A 26,827-nucleotide genomic window follows, 5' to 3' on the forward strand; every position below is an offset into this window, starting at 1 on the left:
CATTTGATATGAGAGTCTTGTGAAAAGGGTCCACTAGTGATTGATTTTTACTTCATTGAAACATACACTGTAAAAAAGGTGTTAAATTACTATAAAACCTGGCAATTGCATGATTTAGACATATATCATTGCAAGTACCTTGACAATGTAAATCCATTATATATTGTACAGTTGCACTTGCAAATAACTAAATAATCAATTTCTTTTTTTTCCCCAGTACAAATATCTATAAATTCTTAAATCAAGATACATTAAGTTGAGATGCAAAATGACATAAAGGACTACTTCACCCCAAAATAAACATTTGCTGAACATTTACTCATCCTCAGTCCATTTTAGAAGAGTTTGTTTCTTCATCTGAACAGAAATGTAGCATTGCATCACTTGCTCACCAGTGGAAGCTCTGCAGTGAATGGGTGCCGTCAGAATGAGAGTCCAAACAGCTGATAAAAACATCACAATAATCCACAACTAATACACACCACTCCAGTTCATCAGTTAACAGTTTGTTTGAGAAGAAACAAATCCATCATTTTCAAACCATTGATTCCAGCTAAAATATAGTCCATAATCCATAACACTTTCACCTCCAGTGAAAAAGTTGTCTGGAGAAGAAAACAGATGAAGCACCGTTTACATGCAAAAACCATTCTAGACAAACATGTGGGTGGATTTTGATGTGAGAGAGAACAGGAGATGGACTTTTTCACTGGGTGTTTGGATTATGGACTCATATTTTGTCCAGAAGAAATGGTTTAAAGTTAAAATGTCTTGATGGATTTGTTTCTTACAAACATGCAGCTTTTCACTCCACATGATGTTAACTGATGGACTGGAGTGGTGCGGATTACTTGTGGATTATTGTGAAGTTTTTATCAGCTGTTTTATCTGACGGCACCCATTCACTGCAGATCATCAGTTTCTCCTACTATGTTCTGATGAAAAAAAAAAAAACATCTATATCTTGAATGTGCCAATGGGGTCTTAAAAATCTAATTAATTCTAAGGTAAACCTATTTTTCTTAACCAGTTGGCAGAGTTATTTTACTTCTCAAATAAATGTATCTTGTTTTAGGAATGTGTAGATATTTGTACTAGAAAGTAAAACACAAATACAGAGGAAGAACACCTTGCGGTGTGCTGAAAGCTATTAGATGTTTTATTGTTCTAACTGTGTGATATTTTCAGGAGATTGTCTCTGGAGTATCTGTGGATTTGTTTGCACCTGCAGGTGAAGATGAGGTCCAGGAGCAGCGATATGGAGGGGCCAGAGAACAGACCATTGAAGCCGCTCGTGAAAATCCACAGCACTGAGAAAGAGAGAAGCAAACAAGAGCTGATGAAGAAGAAAAGCAAAGCTCGGGAGGAAAAAGACAGCAGTGAGGAGAAGGCTGTTTCTGGGACTTTGCAAAAGCCTCAGAAGCCCGGCGAGATGCAGCAGAGGAGAGCCGCACTGATGGACCTCTCCAAAGAAGATCTCATCCATCTGCTGGGAGTCATGGAGGGAGAGGTTCAGGTGAGGTTTCCCTGCATGCTGACAAGAAAATTTTGATATAGGACTTTCTTTAAAACAATTTTCTCTCGGAAATTGCTAGTAAATTTCACAAATAATTACACAGAAATGGCAAGTAGTACATTGAATTAAACGTGAAAGACTGAAATAGCATTTTCATCATGTGACACTGAAGACTGGAGTAATATATAAACAGTGGTTGACTTGGTGACCAGAAGAGACTTTAAAAAAAATTTAATTTTACCAACCCATTTTACCAATCATTTTTCTGTGCATACAGAAATGTAAACAGTATACATATGATTTAGTGAGAAAATTGTAAAAGAAGTATGATAGTGTGATGGTCTTTACATAGCCAGTGTCTTACGGTTGTTAATGTTTAGGTTTTATGGAAGCATACAGCGCCTCCTGCTGGTGCTCAATGCAAAACCTTGAAAAAAATCCTCTCAAATATTTACATTATTGTCATTTTTTTTTATTAAAAAGCAAAAAAACAACTCCCGCACACTATCTATGCAAAAAAAAAAATATCAAATTATTTTTTTATTGTCGACGTTTCGGTCGCATGACTTCATCAGGATTTTTTTTTAATTATTATTTTTTATTAAAACCAGTTAATTTTTATCATGTTTTTAAACAGATTGATTCAGCAAACAACAAATGCTTAGGCATGTTTGTAAGTTTACACTGTAAAAATGTATTTACGTTATTACTGATTGACAATTATTGATTGATAAGATTGTTGGTGATTGTTTTACAAGAAAATATTTAGAATTTAGTTTAATTCAATGTGTTACAATGTTCTTTGCAATTGTTAGAAGGTGTAGAAAACTATTTCAACATCAAATTTTTTTCATTGTAGTATATATTCTTAAAACATACCATGTTTCACAGTAATACCATGACATCTGAATATGATAAACACCGTATGCTTTAGGCCCGTGAAGACATTATCCACATGCTGCAGTCTGGGAGAACACGACCTGAAGTTCTGGAGGCTCATTACGGATCTGCGGTTCCAGTCAAACCTCTTCAAGCTCTGCAGAGAGACAGTCTGATGACCAGCGGAGACTTGATTAGAGACGACGTCTATGAGATCCCTATGCTAGAGGTGAGAGGAACACTGCCTTATTAATCTCTAAACCTGAATTTACAGTTTATGATGGCGATAATCATTCTGTCTCTAAAGCTGGACCGTTTGGAGGAGAAGCAGCGTGAGACGTACAGACGTATGTTAGAGCAGCTGCTCTTAGCTGAGAAATGCCACCGACGCACCGTCACCGAACTGGACAGCGAAAAGCGCAAACACGTCGACTTCATGAACAAAAGCGATGATTTCACCAACCTGCTGGAGCAGGAGAGAGAGAGGTGAGGAGACAAGCTTTACACAACATCCCACAGGAATAAATCAGACATTTCAGTCAACAGTGCGCATGATTTTCAGTAAATGTGCTCATGAAGTGGAAAAAATGCAAGGATCATTTTCTTAAAGGGATATAATGAAGCATGACTTTACAAAGTTGGAAACAGTTAGTTTAGTAACATTTAGATTCTATTGTATTTTTTATTAGTATTTTGAGTTTTTTATTTTCATTCAACATTTTTAGTAATTTTGTATAATTTTTTTTTTAAAGGTTAATGTTGTTTTTATTTAAGTTTTATTACATTTTTTTTAATGCACGATAAATTAAATGTTATTCTATATTAGCTAATGTTTCTTTTATTTAAAGTATCAAGATCTATATATTTTAATGAATTTAGTTTTAATGAAATATAATAATCCTTACCTGAAATGGTTAAATTACACAATAACAAGATTAAAAATAATAATTGAGATTTTTATTTTTAATGGTATCGTGTTTGACAGTTGATTCAAAAAATCACTTAAGTTTTTAAAAGGTGATTTTCTACACTGTACAAAATGATTTTTCAAACGTTGCTAAGTTTATTGCGGTGTGTTTTACAAGAAAATACTATTTCATATTTTCTACTTCAAAATTTCATTTATGTGATATGTGCAATTTCTTTGTAATTGTGAAATTTACAAGCAATTTCTAAGTGAAAATTGGTGCTGAATAAAAGTATTTATTTAAAAAAATTAAAATCAACAGAGCCCCAAGCTTTTGGATGGTAGTGTATGTTTTTCTGATTTAATATTATGAAAAGCTCTCATATGCTACTTTCAAATTATTTATTAAACAATATATTTATCTTTGGAAAATCAGGTGACTCATAACTGCAAACTCCAAACAATTCCTGACAGACAATGAGATCATTCATATTCTGATAAGACCCCTATAGTGGTCCACCACAGTCACGGTCCCCTGACTTCCCATTTACCACCCTCAACTTGACTTTTTAGCTCAAAACTTCTTAATAAAAAAGTGTTGAATTGAATTAACCTGGAATATGCTCTGTTGTCTCCAAATGAAAATTTGTGATGGACTCTATGGTGCTCTACACATGCATTTTGAAAGACTGTAAATATAGTATAAATATAGATTGAATGTTTTTTTATTTTTCATTTTTCTTGTACTGCAATTTTAAAATGGAGCTAAAATGGATTTGTCAAAAAAAAAAAAAAAAAAAAAGTCATGGCAAATCTTCAAAAACACTATGTGTAGTTTGTTGCAGTGGCACCGTTCAGTCGCACTCCTTCCTTCCACTTATCACGCTCATCTCCAGCCTGCGTGTGTTTGCACATTCCTCCATAATTCTCTCATTTCAGAGATTCATAGCAGGTGAGGTCACGCCAGCGCCGTGCCACCTGGGAACAAGCGCTGGGCGATGACGGGGAATCCCGCCAGGAATATAAAACTGCTGTGTGTTGAGCTTCTAGAAGCTTCCGCAATGCCATTCCTCCTCAAATTACCCCTCTCTCTTTCACATGACATTTACACTTGCTGTTTTTCCTATTGAAGTCCCACATTCAAGAAAGACTGTAATCTGATGAGGACAACTAGTTTTGTTCTTTGATTGACATATAGGTCAGTGAAAGACAGATACTAATGCTTCTACCATCAACAAGTGTGTTGTGTTTCATGAAGTCAACATGGAATCAAAAATACATATACATATTCCTTTATTGTAAACTGAATGAACCTTTTTGGAACCTGTGATATTTTATTCTTCAATGAATAAAAAGTTAGATAGAACTGCTATAGATTTTTTTTTTCTCTCAATATAAGGCTTTATATTATTGCTTTTTACCAATTTAACATATTCCCAATGAATAAAAATAAAAAACAATGCACTGAGGCAAACCTTTGAACGATATTGTTTCAAAAATGTCTATTTTGAATAAATGCTTAATTTTTACTAATCAAAGAATCCTGAAACAAAGTATCACAGATTCCAAAAAATATTACGCATTTCTAACATTGATAATAAATCAGCATATCAGAATGATTTCTGAAGGATCATGACACTGAAGACTGGAGTAATGGTGCTGAAAATTTAGCTTTGCATCACAAAAATCAATTATATAGTAAATTAAAATAAGTATATTAAAATTGAAAAACATTATTTTAAATTGCAATAATATTTCAAAATATGACTGTTTTTTTCTGTGTTTTCGATCAAATAAATGCAGCCTTGATGAGCATAAGAGACTTCTTTCAAAAAAATAAAAAATCTTACTGATCCTAAACTTTTGATATATATATATATATCTATATATATATATAACTTTTGATATATATATATATAAGGAGTTATGTATAATTCCTGATGGATACAATCAAGTGCCTACTGTTCTACTATTCAGTTTAACTCGGAAATGTCAAATTATAGAAGTAAAATGCATAGCAAATGCCGCTTCATGTTTACAGCAATATAAAATCCAGCATTTGTAACAAATCTTACAAAAAAAGGGCATAGAAAAGGGTGTGTTTTGTGTTTGCTATGGTTTTCTAGATTGTTGCTAGGTGGTTGTTAAGGTCTTTTAAAAAGTTGGAATCCAATTTACACATTTAGGGGATTTTTCTCACCCGTTTAATCATCCTCCAGGAAAATTGAACGTCTGATTGCTCGAAGCAATAGCACATCATTTGTGTCTGGAGTTGCACATCAAAGTTTCGTTCTCACTGTAGGTATGTTAGTAACCATCACCAATTAAAATTACATCTGGAAGTTTCATGTGATCTTGATATTCAGGCTGTAATTTAAATCACAAGCACATTTATACTAGACACCAAAAAATGATGTCATTCTATCACCATTCACATGATTTATGATTTATAAGTCTCTCGGTGCACATGTCACAGTGGATCTGATGATTTCAGTAGATTTTCCCAGCTGTTGTCTTAAACCTTTGCCAGTATGAGCAAATTATGGGCAATAATGAAATTATTATTATTTGATGAGTAATAACATATTTCATTTTCCCTTTTTATTTATTCATTTATTTACTGTCTCAGATTTGCATTCTTGTTGCATTTCGGAGTGACAGGGCTTCATCTGACCCAAAAGTGCGACATTGTTCTCTTACAAAACAAAGCTTTTCCCTTGCATTGTTGTCTGTTCCCATGGGAACTTTGGTTGCATGTGAGAAAGGAAGTAATTGGGTCATTTTATAGTTTATATGAGATGGAAAGGGAACCCTTGAAATGATACAGAGGGTTTAGTGCATTGACCACGGCTCTAATTGACTGTTTCCTAAAACAATATCCAGACTTCAATCTCAGGGAAGAGAATAAGAGAGGAAAGCTGAGAAAAGAGTGCGTGAAAAGCTCTCTAATGGCTCCGCCTCCTTTGCCCAAACAAGGGCAGGACAGCTACTATGATTTCACCAGCAAGTGGGGCAATGCAGTTTCACACAACATTCACCTTTCACTCCGCTCATGACATGGTTGGAATTTAATGGTTAATGCAGAGAACCGTTCAGTGATGCTTTGAGCAGAGTAACTTCAAAAACATGTTAGACATGGACCTACCTGGACTCCTTCCCAGCTAGATGGTGAGTTTGAAATAAATGCAAATAGGCTGACAGTATTCCTACATGGATCTCTTTGGATATATTATAGTGTCTAACTGCTGTTAAAGCGCATGGTTAGGAAATTAGATTATGGAATAACGAAGGAAATATGCTGCAAACTCAGTGTCTGGCACTTATTTCGCAAAGGACATGGTCCTTTCGACAGAGAGACTCCCGCAGAGCTAGATCAGTGTAAACATTCACCAGCATCATAGACTTTTCTTCAAGTTCCCTTGTTGGCACAGATTCCTCTGTTGTGGTGTGCTTGTAGACTTTTTGCCAGGTGGGAACTTATTACTGTTGACGTGCCAAGCTGCCCGTGAGCTGTTTCGATTCTGTGATCATGCAAGCATGAAATGTTCAGTAACAACTGTCAGAGAATATCACTAAAGCATTCAGAAACTGTTCCTTTTTTCATAGCTTTTTTCATGGTCATGCTTGCTCCTGTTCTCTTACTTCACAATTGTACAGCTTTTTTTTGCTGAGTTTTTCATTCACTTTCAAGAAGGCAATATGATGGCACACACACACAATAATAAAATACCCTATGGTTGACTCTCTCTTTCCTCTCTCTTTGTTGTTTTATATTAACTTTAATGAAAGGGACTGTACAATTTGACCTTTATTTTGAATATGAATCAATCCATTTGAACCTCTTTCTCTTTGATTTCACCAGACTCAAGAGACTGTTGGAGCAAGAGAAGGCATACCAGGCTCGCAAGGACAAGGATCACAGCAAACGTCTTGAGAAAGTTCGGGAGGAGCTGGTTAAGTTGAAATCATTTGCCCTGATGCTGGTGGATGAAAGGCAGCTTCACATTGAACAGATTGACCAGGAAAGACAGAAGGTCCAGGATCTCAGCAAGAAGCTACATGAAAGAGAGCAGCAGTTGGAGCTCATCAACAGCAAAGCTAAAGAAGACAGTAAGAGGATCCAAAGACTGGAGTTCGACCTAGAGCATAAGACCTCCAAATCTTCACAGGAACATGAGGAGATGACTACCAAGCTGGCCAAGCAGGAGTCTGAAAGTCGACAGCTGCGTCTGAAGCTGGCCAGCATGTCACGCAGGATTGAGGAGCTGGAGGAGGCCAATCGTACGCTGCAGAAGTCTGAGGAGGACCTTCAGGACCTGCGGGACAAAATAAGCAGAGGGGAGTGTGGGAACTCGAGCCTCATGGCTGAGCTGGAGAACCTTCGGAAGAGAGTTCTGGAAATGGAGGGCAAGGATGAGGAGATCACGAAAACAGAAGCGCAGTGCAAGGAGCTAAAGAGGAGGCTCCAAGATGAGGAGAATCACAGCCGTGAGCTGAAACTAGAGGTTGAAAAACTGCAGAAGAGGATGGTGGACCTGGAGAAACTGGAGGGAGCTTTCAATGTGAGCAAATCCGAATGTGCCCAGCTTCACAACAACCTGGAGAAAGAAAGAACCTTGACAAAGAGCTTGGCGTGTGAGCTGGAAACAGTTAAAAACCATATCAAAGAACTTGAGTGCTCAGAATCGAGGATGGAAAAGGCTGAGATGGGTTTAAAGGACGACTTGACCAAACTAAAGTCATTCACGGTGATCCTAATGGACGAGAGGAAGAACATGGCAGAACGAATCAAACAGGAAGAGAAGAAAAGTGAGGAGATAAACAAACTGTTTAAAGCTGAGCAATGCAAAGTCATGGAGGTCACAGAAAAGCTGATTGAGGAAAGTAGGAAGCTTCTTAAACTGAAGTCCGAAATGGAGATGAAAGTGTCCGCTCTTACCAAGGAGAAAGATGACCTGAAATCTAAACTTGCAAGTGAAGAAGAGAAACAAAAGGATCTCAGTTTAAAGTTGTGCCAGATGCAAACTAAAATGGACAAGCAAGAGGAAGCTAAGTGGGAATCTTCAAGAAACAGAGATAATGTAGACAAAGTTGGGTATTCCGATGAGGACAACAAGGTTAAAGAGCTCACAATGGAGATTGAGAGACTCAGGAACCGACTTAAACAGCTTGAGGTTGTGGAGGGCGATTTGTTGAAGACAGAGGACGAGTACGACATGCTTGAGAAGAAGTTCAGAACCGAGCAAGACAAAGCCAATGCCCTTTCCCAACTCCTGGAGGAAATGAAGACGCAGATCACCAAGAACAAGGCCATAGAAAAAGGAGAGATGGCAAGCCAAGAAGCTGAGCTGAGACTACGCTGCAAGATGGAGGAGGCCAAAACGAGAGATCTTCAGGCTGATGTCCAAGCTCTAAAAGAGAAGATTCATGAGCTCATGAACAAGGAGGATCAATTATCTCAGCTTCAGGTGGACTACACGGTTCTCCAGCAGCGGTTCATCGAAGAGGAGGATAAAAAGAAAAACATGAATCAAGAAGTTCTCAAACTAACCAAAGAGTTAGAAGCTACGAAGCGTTACAGCCGTGCCCTTAGACCCAGCATGAACGGAAGGAGGATTGTGGACGTTCCTCTCACTTCCACTGCAGTACAGACCGACGCAGACATGAACGAACACTTCGAAGACGAGACTCCAGCTGTGTTCATCCAGAAGTCTGTTCTAGAGGAAAATCACATCATGAGTAATCTGAGGCAGAAAGGTCTCAAGAAACCAAACGTGTTGGACCGTTACCCGCCGGCGGCTGCAGAGTTGGGGACGAGGAAGTCTTGGAACCCTTGGATGAAGAAGAAAGAAGCGGTTACTATCACTCAGGGAGTTCCATCAACCCATGAGGTCAATGGGACTACATCACGGACATCACCAGAACTAACCATGTCTCAGAAACCCGGTCAGCCCCTTCATATTAAGGTGACTCCAGACCATCAGAGCAGCACTGCCAAGTTGGAGATCACCAGTCCATGTGCTGAGGACTTCTTCTCCAGTACCACCATCATCCCAACTCTTGGACTCCAGAAACCACGCATAACAATCGTTCCTACTTCTATGCTGCCAAAGTCCAAAACCAATGAAGGGCCAGCTGAACGGACAAAATCTCCAGTCACTATAACGGCCATCTCCAGAGCTAAATCTCCAGAGAAGGGTAAAGGCTCCTACTCGGAGCATCCTGCTTCTCCTCTGTCCATCATAACCATTAGCGCAACTCCAGTCTCCCAGACATCCATCTCCCCAGAACCCCATGAGATGACCATTGGCAGGGCCGTGTTCAAGTTGACCCCTGAAAAGCAGACGGTTCCAACGCCCATCCGGAAATACAACTCCAATATTATAACCACAGAGGACAACAAGATCCACATCCACCTGGGGTCACCAGGGTTCAAGAAACCTCAGGATGACAGAAGTGGCTCGGTTATGGTTTGGCCTAATGGTGTAAGTTCAGACAGCAGAGAGATGCCAACAGGGACAGTTCTGCGCTCTCCCAGACAGACGTCAGCTAATGTTGGAAACATGATCCAAGGCAAGATGACCAGCAGCATCACAATAACCCCCATCACCTCGGCCCCATCCAGGTCTACTCAATCTGTGGTGAGTACCAGATTCACTGCGTTTGTCCTTCTGTTTGGATTTTAGAAAATGCGGAATGTTGTGATAGAAAAGTGAGTGTGCATATATGCCATCAAATGACAACAAGAATAGTCATTTAACAATTAATACTTTGTGATTTTGTCCCTAAAACAAAATGATCATATTCAATCTTTTATATTTCAGTTGCTTCTGAAATGTTTCAAAATGATATCAGGGGGTGTCTGCTCCCTAGATAGCTCTCTTTCAAGGTATCGATCAAATCAAATTCGATCTCCCTATCCATTAGTGCTAACTAACACTGGAATGTACTGATGTGCTTGTCACCCAAGAAAGCTTGTCAAGCAAATCCTTTAAACAGTGGCACAAACTGACCAGTCCCCTCACGTTTAACCTGTTATAAAATCGAATAATGTGTGACCAGACCATGGCTATAACCTTTCTATCCTTGCCTACCAAAACCTACTAAATCAAGCACCAACTGTAAAGAATAGTTGTCAGCATAATAAAATATTGCATTTTACATTTGCGAATATTAAACAGTTTGTAATATTAGGGGAAAAAATTAGTTAAAGAATATAAATTAAATTCCTTCTATTAATATATATATATATATATATATATATATATATATATATATATATATTATAATTATATATAATATATATATATATATATATATATATATATATTAGTTAATTTTATTGTATTTATTAGTATAAAAATATAAATGAATAATTAAAAAAAAAAAAGATTATACTTTGTAAAGACAATAACATTTCGGGATAAAATATTTACTTTTATGAATGGCTACCCTATTTATTTTATTATATTAAACTATATATTTCTTTTAATTATATTTCATATTGCTTTAAGCTTTTTTTTCATAAATAAATGACAATTTAATGCCTTTATAAACAGGTTAAAAACTTTCCTTTTCAGAAACACAGAATTAGTCTGCATAAATGCAAACACAAAATGCACTTACTATGACAAACACGTGGTTAATAAAAAAATTAACACTCTCTAAATGTGATCTCATATTTGCCTTTGCCTTTTTTTCAGCACGGAACGGATGTGCAGTCATCTCGCTCCGCAGCAACACGAATCCCCATGTCAAAAGGTATGAAAACAGGGAAAGCGGTCTTGCCCACGGCGTCACGCTCTGAGAGCCAGTCTATGAAAATTGAACTGAGGAAATCTGCAGTTTACAGCTCTGCAGCTGGAGCCAGAGGAAAGAGCTGAGATTAACTCATGTTAATGTGGCACTGGAATTTAATCTAAACACTTCAGAACTGAATGAAATCTGAACAAAAGTGTTGCGATGTAAAACAGAGCAATCATTGGCACTGGGGCCTCCATTTCTAGATTGAGAAACAATATTGTAAATACTGTATGTCAAATCAGCCTTTATGAATTGTACAAACATTTATAATTGGAACTCAGACAGCTGGAATGTGTGCATGTGTGTTTGGTGCTAAAACATTTTAACTAACCCTTCACCATTTCTTTTAGTATTTATTTTTCCATTACCATTTCACTAAGGTTTTATTCTGTAAAACTGCTTGTGGAGGTTTCCAGGGGGGTGGAAATGTATTGTATTAAATGTCACTGAATGAATTTTGTGATTCCACTTAATAAATATTTTTCTGTATTCAGAATACATAGAACATTTTTTTATTTTTTTATTTTGGGTTTATTGATTCTTTATATATTGGTATTCGATAGGGAATGCTAGGAAGAAATATTATTATTATTATGTTTTATTATGTTCTGTGTACCTATGTACAGTATAAGGGCATTGAACTAAGGTCAGGAAACCTCCATAAATTGTGAATAACATTTTAAACCATATTGACATTTGTTTAAGCATGTTCAGTGGATAAACTGATATTCATGATTCACCCATTTTGAAGATTAAATATTCTGACAGTGTAGGAATTTGATATTATTCCTAAAATTATATCAATGCCTTTTGTTTCCTTGCAATTCAGTAACACATTTTGAATCAATTTTGTTCAATGACACTTTTGTTTTGTACGGAACAGTTGATATAAATATTTATAAATACAAGCATCACATTTCTGCTTCTAAACTTTACCAAATGTCTCGCCCCATAGAAGTCCATTACTGTAAACATGGTTTTTACTTTGGTTTTAACTGAGAGGAAGGGTCTAAAATATTGGTAAACAACATTTATTTTACAGATTTAACCTGAATTGAACCCAGAATATTTCTACAATGAAGGTTTTGACACACATCTGTGACTTGTATTGCAAAGGAAAAAAGATACTAAGCAAGTTTAGTGCCCTTTACTTTACTTAGAAAATGTTCAGTTCATTTTTTAGCATGTTAAAGGAATTGTTCACCCAAAAATGAAAGCTTACTGAAAATCTACTCACCCCCAGGCCATCCAAGATGTAGAGGAGTTTGTTTCTTCATGGGAACAGATTTGGAGAAATTTAGCATCTCATCACTTGCTCACCAATGGATCCTCTGCAGTGAATGGGTGCCGTCAGAATGAGAGTCTGATAAAACATCACAATAATCCACACCACTCCAGTCCATTAATTAATGTCTTGTGAAGCCAAAAGCTGTATATTTGTAGGACAAAAATCAATCATTTAGGCATTTTAACTAAAACCGTTGCTTTATAATCCATATTGCTTCCATCAGTGAAAAGCCCATCCTCTGTTGTCTCACATATCAAAATCTATACCCACAAATTTGTTTAGAACCATTTTGGACTGTTTTTGCTTGAAAATCGTTGCATATTTCTCTTCTGATTCAGATGACTTTGCTGGAGAAACAATGTTATGGGTAAAGGACTCGTATTTTAGTTGGAAACAACAGTTTGAAGATAAAACCATCTTGATGGATTTGTTTCTTTTTTAAACATGCAGCTTTTCACTTCACAAGATGTTAACTGAAGGACTGGAGTGGTGTTGATTATTGTGATGTTTTTATCAGCCGTTTGGACTCTCATTCTGACGGCACCCATTCACTGCTGAGCAGCATTGGTGAGCAAGTGATGAAATTCTGCATTTCTCCAAATCTGATGAAGATACAAACTCATCTACATCTTGGATGGCCTGCAGGGTGAATAGATTTTCAGCAAATTTTCTTTTTTAGGTAAACTACTCGTTTAAGAAATCTCTGTGTAGTGTTCTTCTGGTGATGTTACTGTGCGATCAGAGTTTAGTGCTCTATCCAGGCCATCTGGGAGCCAGAGAACGCTGTTATGAGAAATAAGGAACAACAGCTGGAGATCTGGAGTCCCGTTTAACATCCTGATTGTGTCCTTCTGCCTGATACAAACTGGGCAATTACACAAATAAAGACAGGGCTTTTAATTGATCTGTTTAGCATTAAAGGAACCCTTTGCCCAAAAACGAAAATTATGTCATCATTTACTCCCCCCTCATGCCGTGTGACCTTCTTTCCTCCGTGATGTTTTGCAGAAGGTCCAGAATGATCTTTTTCATCTGAGGCCTGGTGCTGTCGAGCTCCAAAAAGCTCTCAAATCACGTTCAAATGTGCTTTCAATTCATCTTTCAACAGAAGAATGAAAGTCAAATGGGTTTGGAAGGACATGAGGGTGAGTAAACAAAGACAACGTTTTGATTTTTAGGTGAACTTTAAAGCTTTTGTCTTTCTCATGAGTTTTGTGTGTCACTGTGAAGGGCTTTTTAAATCAATTAATTCCTTTTTCACCGCAGCTGACAAACTGACAGTGTTCATTTTCTAATCCATCCATGCATGCACAATAACAGGCTTTGGCAGCTCGCTGATGACCTCACTCGTGAGATAAAGCTCGCTGGATTCAACGGCGCGTTGCGATTCCCAGAAAATGATCGTAAAATTGCTCTGATATTTTCACCATCCATGAACTTGGCTGCTCAAAAGCGCTCAACATGAATGTGAAACTGATTCGTTCCATGCAGTAAGCTGTGGGTTTCGGATGATTGCAGTGTTTTCTCAGCAAGTTCACTTTCCCTGTTTTCATCCACAGAGAATGTTGTGCTCCAAGTGAATCGAGAGCCGCGCTGAGGCAGTTTCAAATCCGGTCCATAACACAGTATGCCTGACTGAGAGGTCTACATCCGCCCTGCATCCACATGCACCAATAAATCGAGCGAGGGGCGAACCTGTCAAAGCCGGTTCAAGCACAAGGATCTGTAGTAGTAATGCACCATATATGCATACAGATTATACCAGTGATTCGAGACCCTGGATGCCAGAGAGTAAAGAAAGAGATGAAAATCGTAGAACATGAAAAGTTGCAGCATGTGAGAAGAAGAGAAACTGACATAGGATGTTTTTTACATGTACTTTGAGAAAATCAAAATTCACCCCATTTAATTTCATGTTGTGTTTGGGTGATTTTGGATTTTCTTTTTTCCTGAAATGCTAAATTAATTTAATCACATTGGGCTAAAACTTTCTGACTTTACTCACACTGGGCATAACAACTTCCCAAAGAATTTTAATCATTTTCGAACTTCCTTAGGATCCCCTAAAAAAGTTTGAAAACAAAACATTGCTTATAAATTTCTTATGCTATATTATTACCAAATCTTTCTTAACTTGATGCAGTCTTTATTAACTTGTTTTCTTTCAATTAGAACAGGTTTTGAATTTCTTTTTGGAACTGACTGATCGTAGGCCTCATGCACCTGAGTAAAGTTTTTGTGTAAACACTGACAAAATTATCCACATATAATTCTTTTTTCATTTAAAAATGAGCTCAAATCAGTAAGGCCTATGATCTATCAATCAGTTCCAAAAAGAAATACAAAACCTGTTCTAATTGAAATACCAAAAGAGAATAGCTGACCGAAAGACTGAATCAGAGATTTAGTGATAATATAAAATAATAAGAGATTTACAAGCAATTTTTTATTTATTTTTTTGACCAGAAACACCAAATTAGGGATTTTCAGCACAGCACAAGGTGCACACGTTCCTGGTCCTATTGCAAACGATTCATAAGTTTGACATTTGTAATTTTTTTTTCTTGTTAAATATTCTGTTTCACCTGGAAATGTGTTGCATTATGCATAAATTGGGTTGTGTGAGCAAGTTCATGTTGTTTTAAGCGCTGGTCTAACGTTACATTGTTTGCTTTGGAAACGACTGGTTATAGTGTCATACTGCCGAGAGCAGTTTATTGATCATTATTTATCAGTCTCTGCTAGAATTTAACGGTGGCATTGAAGTGTTAAAAGAATGAGAGAGAGTCAGTTGGGGAAAAGGTGCATGATACTGTATGTTTAGTTAAGAATAAAAGTATTTATCACCGCACAGAATTGTAATCCACAAAGTCCTTATAACCAACAACTGTATTTCATTTCATTTATAGCATATGACCTCTGTGAATGCAGTATGAGCTCACTGAACTGAAGTGTGTGTCTGTCCTGCATATAAAACGAGAAATTCACCCAATAAACACATTTATGATGCTCATGACTTTCTGGTCCACTGGAAGTGTTATAATCTGCACCACAAACTTTTAAAGTTTAGGGATTTTTAAGTTTTTGGGTGGGATTGTAGTTTGTGTGAAATGTAGCTAGTGCAAACAGTTTTAATGCATGCTATCTTCATTAATGGCTATCTATCTATCCATCTATCTATATATCTATCTATCTATCTATCTATCTATCATCTATCTATCTATCTATCTCTCTCTATCTATCTATCTATCTATCTATCTATATATCTATCCATCTATCTATCTATCTATCTATCTATCTATCTATCCATCTATCCATCTACAGTATCTATCTATCTATCTATCTATCTATCTATCGGTGTATCTGTGTATCTGTGTATCTGTGATTAATGGTTAAATTGTGGTTACCATGAATTAACTATAGTAACCATGGTGTTGTTTATTTGTATGTATATATATTAAAAAAAAACTGTAATCTTGCAAAATGTTATTAGAATGTAAAATAATGGTTTCTATTTAAATATCCTTTAAAATATAATTTATATCTGTGATGCAAAGCTGAATTTCCAGCATCATGACTCCAGTATAAAGTGTCACATGATCCTTCAGAAATCATTCTAATATGCTGATTTATTATTAGAATTATCAATGTTTGCAACAGCCAAATATTTTTTTGAAGCTGTGATACTTTTTTTTTCAGGATTCTTTGATGAATAAAAAGTTAAAAAGAACAGCATTTATTTAAAATAGAAACCTTTTTTAACAATATACACTACCATTCAAAAGTTTGGGGGTCAGTAAATTTTTATTCTTTCTTTTTATGAAAGAAATTAAAACTTTCATTCAGTAAGGATGTGTTAAATTGATAAGAAGTGATAGAAAAGATTTATATTGTTAGAAAAGATTTCTATTTTATTTTAAAATAGGATATTTAGGATATTAAAATAGAAAACATTATTTCATATTGTAATAACATTTTGGCAGATTACTGTTTTTTTTCTGTATTTTTGATCAAATAAATGCAGGCCTGATGAGCATAAGAGACTTTTTAAAAAAAACATTACAAGTCTTACTGACCCCAAACTTTCGAACGGATATATATATTTAACCATGGTTAATTTTCTTAAGGGATGTGTTGCCAGATTAACAAAAAAAGTAATAGAATTACACCTTAAGAGGACATTTAGGATTAATATACAGTTTTGATTGCTTTAGGAAGAACAGAGCTTTGGTCTGTCCCCGCCAATGTCAAAATCAAACCTGCGCCCTCGCTAGCTGCTAATTTCCCTCGAGCATTATGATTTGTATTTTCAGCATGTGGCATTTCTGCATGTGACTTGTGTTTTATCAGTGTCTGACCACACGAGAACATCTGAGTGGACCTTGAGTTCTGCAGTGAGGGGCTACTGGAACATCCGGGCAGTTTCTCTCCTGAACAGCAGGTGGAGACGTTTCTCTGTACGCTGCTTCGGTTTTTTCTCTCTCTGTCTCGTGACTTCATTCACTCACACTGAAAATGTTTCGCCACTTTCTGGTAATTATTAAAACTGTTCTGTTTCGGTTTAAGATTGAAAATGCACGGTAGTTTATAAACCATTCAACATGCGTTAGCTTTGTTTTCACATCCGATGTTACGGTTATTAATCTGGGTGTTTGAGGGAAGTGAGACGCGGGAGTCATGAGGAGTTTGACGTTCTGCACGTCCACAATCAATGAAATCATGACGATGATCATACATTTCAAGAAGTTTTTTTTTTAAATGGTTTAGTTCTACAGTGTTTTCTGCTGGTGTTTTTGTTCATTTAAGGGCTGTTTATTGTAATATAATGTTTTATATGATTTATATTTCCTCTTTCTGTTCACGTAAGTAAACACTGCGGGTTTTGGAGTGTTTGGAATTTGGAAACAAACATTTGATCTAATGAATGACATTGACATTTTTAAGTGCACGAGTGTTTTCTGGGGTATGTGAGCATGACAGATGAAAAGTGGTAGTAAATGAAGATAAAGGTTCAGACTGGAGAAGGGAAAAACAAGTGGGATTTTGGTATCAGATCTGGGATTCACGTATATTATAATAGGCTTCTCTGTTTGATCAGTTTTTGTTGTCATAGCTAAGTCCGTGATTTGGCTGTTGTCAATGTTACTTAGTTTATTTTTAAGATTACTGACAGCAAATCAGCATATTAGAATGATTTCTGAAGATCATGTGACACTGAAGACTGGAGTAATGATGCTGAAAATACAGCTGCGCATCACAGAGCCTTTTAAACTAAATTAAAACAGAAAAAGATTGTTTTCAATTGTAATAATATTTCACAGTATTACTGTTTATACTGTACTGCATTTTTAATCAATTAACCCGTTTAATCCCACCGGTCACAATAGTGAACGTAAAAAGGGTTTTCATTTATAAAGCTCTAAAAACCTTACTGACTCATGTTTTAGTGCATTCCCTGCAAATATGGAAAAAATAAAGGGCCTCAATTAAATCTGTGCAGTTTCACATGATTAGTGCAAATTGTCACATGACCAGAGCAGCTTATTTCCTGTTTGCACCTTGAGAAGATGATGGCTGGTCAAAGCTCCAAAACTAAAGGCTAGTAAAGTGTCTTAACATAAATATATGACAAAGATTTTTGGTACACATGATCTTTAGGGTGTCTAGTATTAATATATGCATTCACATATATTTAGTTTTTTTGAGTGTGGTCATAGAATGAGAAAACATGTTGATGGTCATAATAGTGACTGGTGGGATAACAGTGGACTTCGGTATACAATATAAATCCAGTTGCAGTTGCTAGTGAAAATGACAATAAAATGTTGCAATGACAAAATATTGCACTAAATTCTAACCAAAAAAAATCTAACCATTTTTATGACTGCAGAAATATGTTATTTCAGGTCACACATTATCCCACCGGTCACAGTTGTGACCAAACATAAAACACAATTTTTCACACACTTTTCCAAAAAGATTAAAAAAAAAAAAGTATTGATAATTTCAAAGGGCTACCTATGACACATCATTTGGATATTTTCATGTCTAGGAAAAATTTGGGATTAAACGGGTTAAATTCAGCCTTGGTGAGCAGAAGAGACTTCTTTCAAATAAAGAAGAAGAAGAAGAAAAAGATAAATAAAATAAAAGATAATAATAACTGACCCTAAACTTTTAAATGGTAGTATGAAATGGTATAAAGTAATTAGACCAAACAATACATGCATTAAACTGCTGGAACAAACATTTTCTAATTTATTTAATACAAATGAATAGTATACATCACTGGAAATCTGTAAACTTTGAAAGTAATGTTATCAAAGAATTATCAGCTAATTTAAAGATTTCGTCATTTTGTTTGTGCATTTCACAAACAGTACTTTCTATATATATATTTAAACTGTGTTGTCCATGGGACTCTGCAGCAGGTTTCCAGACGGCAGATCTCCAGCACCGTCCGCAGACAGCTGGTCAACAAGGTGCCGGACAAACAGAAGCTCTTTCAGGTATGGATGTCGTTTTTCTGTAATGTATTGTGTTTTCTGTAGTCTATCAAATGACAAGCTAATGTTCTTCACCCCTGATATCTTCACTAATCATCTGCATTCTCTCTAAAGGCATGTATTGTGCTCAGTGCATATTATTGCTTTGTTCACACGTTTGTTTGTTTTTTTTTTATATTGTGCAAAATGTTGATTTATTTTTCATATTTAGGAGTCTAATGGGATGCCAGTTCATCTGAAGGGAGGAGTCGGTGATGCTGTACTTTACCGTGCAACTATGGGTCTCACAGTGCTAGGTGTGTTACCGCAGGGTGTTGTGGGTCGTTGCTGCAGTACATGTCTATATGGCAAATTCTCTTTTGTACAAGCTGCATAATTTGACATGATGTTTAATACATGCCTTAGCAAGCACAGATATTTATTTGAGGTAATAATCATAGTAAGCTCTAATTGCTGATCATTCATGTGTCTCTCTCTTTTTTTTTTTATTTTTAGGAACTGCATATGTCATATATGAACTAGTAAAGGCGGCTCTCCCTCAGAAGAAGGACTGATGTCAGCTCCTGCCCTCATTTCTGTGGGAATGTGACTTTATGAGCGTTTCACACAGTGTTTATTTTAATGTGAAAGGTAAAAGGGACCAAAGTGATTTGAATTAAATAAACTGTGCCTATCATAAACAGACAGATCCTGATTGTTTTACTTTAACTCAGTGACAATGAAAAGATTTTTAAAAAATGAAAAGGGATAAAAGTGCATAGAGTAAATTATTTTAGTACTCTTTAAAAAGATTTCAATGCACTTTAATTTTCTTCATGCAAAGTGTATATATTTTTTTAAAGACCCCCAAAATCAAAAGGAAAAAAAAGAAAATTTTCCATTAAAAAAATGAATGCACTGTGCATCCTAAAGTAGCCATTTTCTGTATGCAGAACTTTGTGGTTTAGATGTTAGTCTTCTGATTGTAAGCCCCTCCTGTGAATAATATTTTAATTATGTGATAATATTCTTCTCATAAAGCATCATCAAACAGCTGAACTATGTTTTTCCGTCTGAAGTTAGTGTTAATTGATGAAGGGTGTTTGTGACTCAAGGCGCAGCATGTTTTTGATACTGTTTTTTGGATGTCTTCATTGGTTCCCAAGAAACAAACAGCAATGTGCACTTCCTTTTTGTACTTCAAAACAATGTGTTTTCAAGGCGTATGGAATAGTTTCCAAATGCATGCGTATACATCAGAGAAATGTTTTCCTTCTAGAGGTTTAAATTTACAGGAACGATTGATCGTTTGAGCTCAGTATAGCTAGCCTCAGCATTGGTGGTCTATACAGTTGAGTTCATATGGAAGTTCATCCCATGTGTTACGAACAATATGTCCTTTGTGTCCCGATAAAAAAATTAAGCTGGAGCAGGCATGCAAATAATTGCATGCTGATTATAAAACTATAAAGCACAGATCATTAATTCTGCAAGCAATCCATAAGGAGCATTAGAATGTCAAGCTTGCTGTTGATGAATAGGTCTGTTAGATGTTTCTCTCTAACAATAGGAATTATGAGATAATGATTGAATTAAAAACAATCCTGAACTCAGCTGTAAAAACTAATAAACTTCATGATTTAAAATCAAACTCTGACCTGACTCTCAGTTGGCACCCATGTGTTTCTAAATGGCTAAACATTTATTCATCAGATGGGTAACAGAAAACTCTTCTTTTATGACTTATAATTGGATCAGTGGTGTAGTTTGGGAGGGGGAAACAGCGTTTTGATGAATATGTTGCGCTGAGCATCTCAATCCGCTTTGTGTGTTACCCGGCTTGACCACTAGAGGGATACATATTCAAATAGATGGAGATGCCTCTCTGAAAAACTGATCTACAGGCTCCGGTACTACGATAGTAAATTTTCTATAAATAATAATAATAAAATTAAATAATAATAATAATAATAAAAAAATGTAAAACACCGTTTTTGGACCAAATATGTGGTTTTATGTTAGTGTATTTTGCAGCTTTTCTAATATTGCTAATATCTGTGTTTTGGATTTTTATTTATTTATTTTTATTTTTTTATTTTTTATTAGCTGGTCCAGTCCACACAGAAACAAGCTGTACACTTGTTTTTTTTTTTCAATATCACAGAGAGAGAAAAAAAATGACTTAAAATGTTTTTAACAATTTAACTAACCACAAAAGTCCGTCAAAATAGGCCGAACCGAAAAGTGGTGACGTCGGCTTGAGGATGTTACCATAGCAACCGCTCGAGCGCTTTCCGTTGTGATCGTTCATCGTAAACAAGTGTAACGTTGTTCATTTATTAAGACATATGTATTTCATGTCGAAATTGTATACAAAAAAAAAAACGTTAGTGTAATTTTTTGTTTTGCTTAAGTTGTCGGTTGGGTTAACCGTGCTAGGAACACATTAAAACCTTTTTTTCTGTACGAGACAAATCGCCTCAGAGTGCGCTCTAAAAATGACCGACAGACTTTCATTTGAAAAGGTTCGCTCACCTGAAAAATCATCGTTTAATTAATTTAACATTTATTTACAACACCCTAACACTGTAATTGAGTTGTTTCATCGTCTATATGTCCGCAAAAGCTATATAAACAGTTCAGAATTCGCGATTCCTTTAGAATGTCGTCAGGAAGTATGTATTCCACGGTAATCCCCGCTGAAACCCGAAACATCGATGAGTGACATGCTGCAGGAATGCCGAAAATATGCGCGACTTTCCAAAAGCGCATCCCAACACATCCATCACACAGGCGCGTGACGTCAGAGCTGCGGGTCCGGGATCAGCCCCCTGTTAAGAAGCACGTTCTAGTCTGAGATCCCGTGCATTTGGGAACAGCCTTCGCGAGCTGTGGGGTGACCAGACCCTCCTCTTCATTTCCATCTCCATCACTGCAGCATCACGGAGAACCTCTGCCTTTCTGAACAGAGCTTTAAAACCCCTTTGCGTTTGGGCGAAATTCCCACCTTCACTCACCAGTTTTGTGATGTATTGAAGGTTTTTGGAAACTTTGGGGAGTTTGGTAAGTCTTGACATGGAGTTCTTGTTTTTTTTTTTTTTAATTTATTGAAAAACCTATTAATACATTATTATGAATGAAAATGTTATTTCTCTTAAATATGAGACGTAGTAGATAGATGTGATGTGAAATGAAGAATGTGAGCACATTGACCCATTTTTCAACAGCTCTGATCACTTTTTTCCATGGACGTTTGTATGGCGATTACATTTTTTCCACCACTCTGTCATTGTGCTCTTTTATAGTAGTTTAGGATGATACAGATTTATTTTGTTTTGTTGGGAAATCTAGACCATTTGTAAGATTCATAAACCCTGGAAGACTTTCTTTTATGTTTATTTACCTAATTCACATGCTTAAATAATACAGTTAAAGTGGGACCACTGGTAAAGTTACTTTCTCTGTTTAGTGTGGTGGAGATCTTACATAAACATGATTAAGGATTTCTGTGATGTGCTAAAGTCTGTCTGGCATCATATTTTAAAATAACACCTATTACAAATGATCAAAGTGTGTCCCACTTTACCTATTTTCACCATATGACAAGGTTTTTGAGACTTACGTTTGATTTTTCATTCAACTTTACTTGATTTCTTATGCTATCACAACACCTAAGCCAATATATATTATAGGCACAGTGTGTTGTTAAAGGTCTCACTCACACTTTGCATGTCCTTTCACCTTCTTAATTTGTTTTGTTCTTATTTGTTGAATTGAAAAATGCCTTTTTAAAAGTGCAGATGTAGTCTCTCGATTAATATGGGGTCATGTATAATGACTGGAAAAATGTTGAGTAAAGAAGTTTTAGACTAAGTACATCACATCACACTGCTTGAAATTTGTTTTACAGAGTGAAAACAAATGATTGAGTAATATTAATGAACAACGTGTACCTATTGTGCACATATTTTGTGAGCTGCTTGTTCTTAAACTGGTGATTATTTAAAGTAACATGCAATATATGTAACACAGAGACCAAGCACATTGCCAAAGTTTAGAGGCAGAGTGGTTAGTTGGTCTCAGCATGAATATAAGGATGTAAAGTCTGAATTTTTCCAGGCACAACAGGGGGCGCAGGAACCCTGCAGAAAAGTTTTTCCACCCTTGATGTGTAGGATCCTAAATCAGGCAAATTTCCAGACAATTGCATACAGTCTATAAACTCACAGCTTCCGATGTTAAACAGTTGAATCGGCAGATTACATACAGCATATGCAGTTTATAATAGTTTTTCTGTAGGGAATGTTTTTCTAAGACCCACATTGAGTTAGTGTCCTTGTTTTATGAATATTTTCCAAAATATTTGGACTATTGAAAACCAATTTTCCTCTTATGACCAGAGAAACTGGCTGGAATTTTGAATAGAAAATAATTAAAATCAGATTTGAATGAGATCTCTTGCAGTGAACTGTGCTAGAGTGGAGTGTATAGTCTTTTTGTTTTGGATTGATTTATGAGCAAAGTATGTGTGTAATCTGGTTGATTTTTCAGATTGATTGATGTTCTGCTGATACTGGGATGAAGATGTCGGTCACACGTTTGGCAGCAGCCGCTCTCCTAACACTCTCAGTACTGACATCAGTGAGAGCTCAAGGTATAAAAAAAATAAAAAGCCTATAAATCTCTCCCTATTTACATTGGTTAATTAAAAATGAAACTTTAATTTAGTTAGTCTATTATTAGTATTTGAAAATGTATAAATATTAACTGTACAATAACAATTGTCTGTTTTGTTGTGTTCATTATTTTAAATTTTCATTTCATTCATATATCCATAAAAATGAACAAAAACACAGGGGAAAAAATACTTATATTCACATTACATTATTCACAATAATGTGAATAAATGTGCATTTCGATGTGTAATGTCTCTGTTTAGACACTAGGACATTGATCAAGAACTTTTACTGTCCTAAAATATTTTTTTTTTAATCATTTGGAGGTGTTTATGCTAGTGGAAATGGAAATGCATGACAGCACAGGATATTTAATTACACCTAACTGTGTTTTCCAGCAACTAATTCTTCAGAAATATCCACTGTAATGTTTTTCCATTATAGGGTAGAAAATACTGTCTACGACCAAATCCAGAAAAGGTTAAGTATTGAATAGGACTTGGTTTTAAATTTTTTCCGTATGCTTAGAACCCATGATCAGCTGCAGGATACCAGACATCTCAGCCAGACAGATTCACATTCAACTTTTTCTTCTAGTAAAACACTTTTTCCTGTATTTTAGTATTTATGTGCTTCAGTAACTGAGCTCTTGGTAGGTTTGAACAGTCTTGAAGGCAGTAAAACTTTGATTTAACCATTTCAAATCACTGAATAAATGGCAGGGCGTTAAATCGCACATCGCCAGTGTTCAGTGGAAAGTATAGTGGAATATTTTACAGCTTTTATTTGAAAAAGAAAAAAAAACTCTTAACGTTGAGGCCAAGTTTCCCTTCTCCGCTTTCTGCACTCTTAGGAAACAAAAAGACAAAATATGAGCACTTTTTTTCTCTCTCTCTCCTAGGAAAGTGAGAGCAAGAAGTAATTGTGTTACTTCTCAATGCTGCATTATGGAAAAATAAGAAAAGCCTTTGTTTTAACATTTTCCACTAATACAAAATATAAACACAAAACAAATACCTTAACCAACACTTTCACTTTCTTATTTGACATGGATATTATTAGATGCTCAGCACAGCGAAATAAATGTTGTTAACTGATGCCCCAAAGAGCTTGAATTGTTCAAAAAGAGGAATTTTGGTTGCACCAAATATGGTTTGGGTCGGATGGACCAAAAAGTAAAAAAAACGAGTGGTGTGTGTCTGATTGTGCGATAGCGGTTTTGTTGGACCTATTTGGAGTCAGAAATGGAACCGTTTGTGACATCTGGTCAGCCAGGTTGGTAAATCTTGATTTTGGTGAACCTGTTCCCAGTCAAGCTTAAGCCCTGGTCAAAATATGACCAGAGCCGCAGCTTCACAAAATATTTTATTGTGATATTCCAACATGCACACGACCCATACTGTATGTTCCACACAGATACTGACCTTCCAAACACCATGCAACACAAAATACCACAAGAATATCACTTTAAAATATTTCAAAGTCCTCTACATGTGCGTCTTGTACATGAAGTCCTTTAAGTCCCACAAGTTGTTGCAGACAACTTTTCATGTTCAAGTGCATGAGTCCTTTAGTTCATCTAGACTAGTGCGTCCCGTTTTATATAACCTCTTTTTGTTTATGTATTCACTTGTTTGTCACTTTCCTTTATCTTTATATTTCATTAAAGGTTGTCGTCATGCACCCTTTTAAGTGGTTTGCAATGGAAAGTGACTACATTAATGCAACTGCACACAGAAAGTCCATTCAAGTCCATTGTACAATCAACACTTCTTGTCTGTCTGTGACGACAGCTATTCAGACAGTTCAACACAGCGTGTCTGGCTGCGTTGGACTGACTGCAATGAATGCATGCACGTCACAAGTGATAGCCCCCGTGTAATGTTTTCTCGAGGTCTTTGTGGAACGCTCTTTGCGTGTCTATGCTTGAGTAGTCAGTGGCCCTTCGGTCAGACAGCTCAAACAGATGTCATTTTGACCCAAAATGGCCGCCGTCCACTTTGTTCCATGTTGCCTTGAGTCCTTCTCCAACAGTGAACTTCGCTGTTGGGACTTCGTCCATAAACCTGTGTGCTCTTCTCATAAATACAGCTTTTGGAATGGTTTCTTGGAAATAACTTGATTCACCTCCTCTTTCCACAGTAACGCCTCCGTCAGACTTGAGGTTTAAGATTTTAAATGAAAACACAGTACAAATGATATGGAAGCAACCACTGTCAAGGATTGAGGGCTTAAAAGTCGTAGTGACATCAGATACAGGTGGGTGAAAACGTGAAAGCGCCGCACATGTTGAAATTGAAACGCCAGCATGAAACATTTGCAATCGATTTTACTTCTGTGACATGTTTCAAAATGAAATTGTATATTCAACAAGGGAAAATAAATGACAGAACAAATTTTTCCCAACTGGCGATGGATTGGATTCTGGAAAAAGTTGGCAGTCCATACCAAAAAAGGAAAGTGTCGTTTTTGACTTCACGTTGATAGTCAAATAAAGTGCTAAGGGTTGTTTAGACCTGCAGTGGTCGTCTCATGAACTAGTGCCATTTTGCCCTTGAGCAAACACTTAACCTCAGGTTGCTCGAGGGGAAATGTCCCTGTAGTAAGTGTACTGCATGTTGATTAAGATAAGGAAGCATGTGGTAAACGACAAGTAACCTTTAAACTCGCTGCCACAGGCAACTCTTGGGAAATGTGTTCTGGCGTGCCCTTAAAAAATGATTTAACATGGACTGTTACTCATCGCTTGTCTTGGGAAGTCATTAATGTTTCTCTAATCCAGCTCTTGTGTGTCTAGACTAGATTTATCTGCTTAGAAATTAAGGTTGGCTAGATGTTATCTTCATGTAGATTGTATATCATGATATGACACTTAAACATTGTAAATGTTCCTTTCTTTCTATAGAAGAGCCTGTTAAGGAATTCACACTTCCTCCCACCGCAACCAAAACCTCCATCAGAGATTTGACCCCCGATGTGGATTATGTTGTTACGATAACTTCATATTCTGGATCCGAGGAGAGTATACCGATCTCTGGTCAAATTACAAGTAAGTGGCAAGTCATTGTTTTTCCTGAAGTGTGTTATGTTGATGGTTCACACGGTCATGGAAGGCCTGGAAGAGTTTGAAGAGGAATTTTCAAACTGTGATTTGGAAGAGTCATTGAAAATGGATTTATGTTTTTTCTTGGTTTACTTGGAAAAATACACTGTACACTTATATATAGTTGATTATATAGAGATAGAAATGGTTTCCTGTGATTGCAATCTCTA

At 36.3% G+C, this 26,827-nt stretch overlaps 3 protein-coding genes across 14 annotated transcripts in view; all 3 read left to right on the forward strand.

Annotated features, from left to right (window-relative positions):
- Positions 1-15,409, forward strand: part of LOC109056349 (filamin-A-interacting protein 1) — a 27,900-nt gene extending 12,491 nt beyond the window's left edge. The window contains exons 2-9 of one of the 7 annotated variants that reach the window (XM_042746299.1): positions 1,232-1,516; positions 2,451-2,624; positions 2,703-2,881; positions 7,165-9,943; positions 10,127-10,191; positions 11,006-11,063; positions 13,402-13,538; positions 13,953-15,409. In XM_042746299.1, the coding sequence (XP_042602233.1) occupies positions 1,238-1,516; positions 2,451-2,624; positions 2,703-2,881; positions 7,165-9,943; positions 10,127-10,191; positions 11,006-11,063; positions 13,402-13,509 (3,642 nt within the window). In that variant the 5' untranslated portion in view covers positions 1,232-1,237 and the 3' untranslated portion in view covers positions 13,510-13,538; positions 13,953-15,409. The other 6 variants (XM_042746300.1, XM_042746301.1, XM_042746303.1 and 3 more) reach the window with 6 other exon arrangements.
- Positions 15,410-16,782: 1,373 nt separating this feature from the next.
- LOC109056350 (cytochrome c oxidase subunit 7A2, mitochondrial) lies at positions 16,783-19,583 on the forward strand. Of its 2 annotated transcripts, none has more exons than XM_042746832.1 (4): positions 16,783-16,926; positions 18,813-18,902; positions 19,111-19,195; positions 19,395-19,583. In XM_042746832.1, exons 1-4 carry the CDS (start codon positions 16,909-16,911, stop codon positions 19,451-19,453), a joined length of 252 nt encoding a protein of 83 aa, XP_042602766.1. In that variant the 5' UTR covers positions 16,783-16,908; the 3' UTR covers positions 19,454-19,583. The 2 variants fall into 2 exon arrangements, with proteins under 2 accessions (XP_042602766.1, XP_042602767.1); XM_042746833.1 differs by having other exon boundaries at positions 16,807-16,926; positions 18,822-18,902.
- A 2,135-nt stretch (positions 19,584-21,718) lies between these two features.
- LOC109113087 (collagen alpha-1(XII) chain-like) overlaps positions 21,719-26,827 on the forward strand; it is a 70,836-nt gene continuing 65,727 nt past the window's right edge. For all 5 annotated transcript variants that reach the window (XM_042747040.1, XM_042747044.1, XM_042747042.1 and 2 more), the window contains exons 1-4: positions 21,719-21,941; positions 23,430-23,532; positions 25,697-25,813; positions 26,460-26,603. In XM_042747040.1, coding sequence (XP_042602974.1) covers positions 23,457-23,532; positions 25,697-25,813; positions 26,460-26,603 — 337 coding nt within the window. In that variant the 5' untranslated portion in view covers positions 21,719-21,941; positions 23,430-23,456. The remainder of the gene's footprint in view (positions 21,942-23,429; positions 23,533-25,696; positions 25,814-26,459; positions 26,604-26,827) is intronic.

The sequence above is a fragment of the Cyprinus carpio genome, chromosome B20 (genome assembly GCF_018340385.1).
Source record: "Cyprinus carpio isolate SPL01 chromosome B20, ASM1834038v1, whole genome shotgun sequence".
NCBI classification, from domain to species: domain Eukaryota; kingdom Metazoa; phylum Chordata; class Actinopteri; order Cypriniformes; family Cyprinidae; genus Cyprinus; species Cyprinus carpio.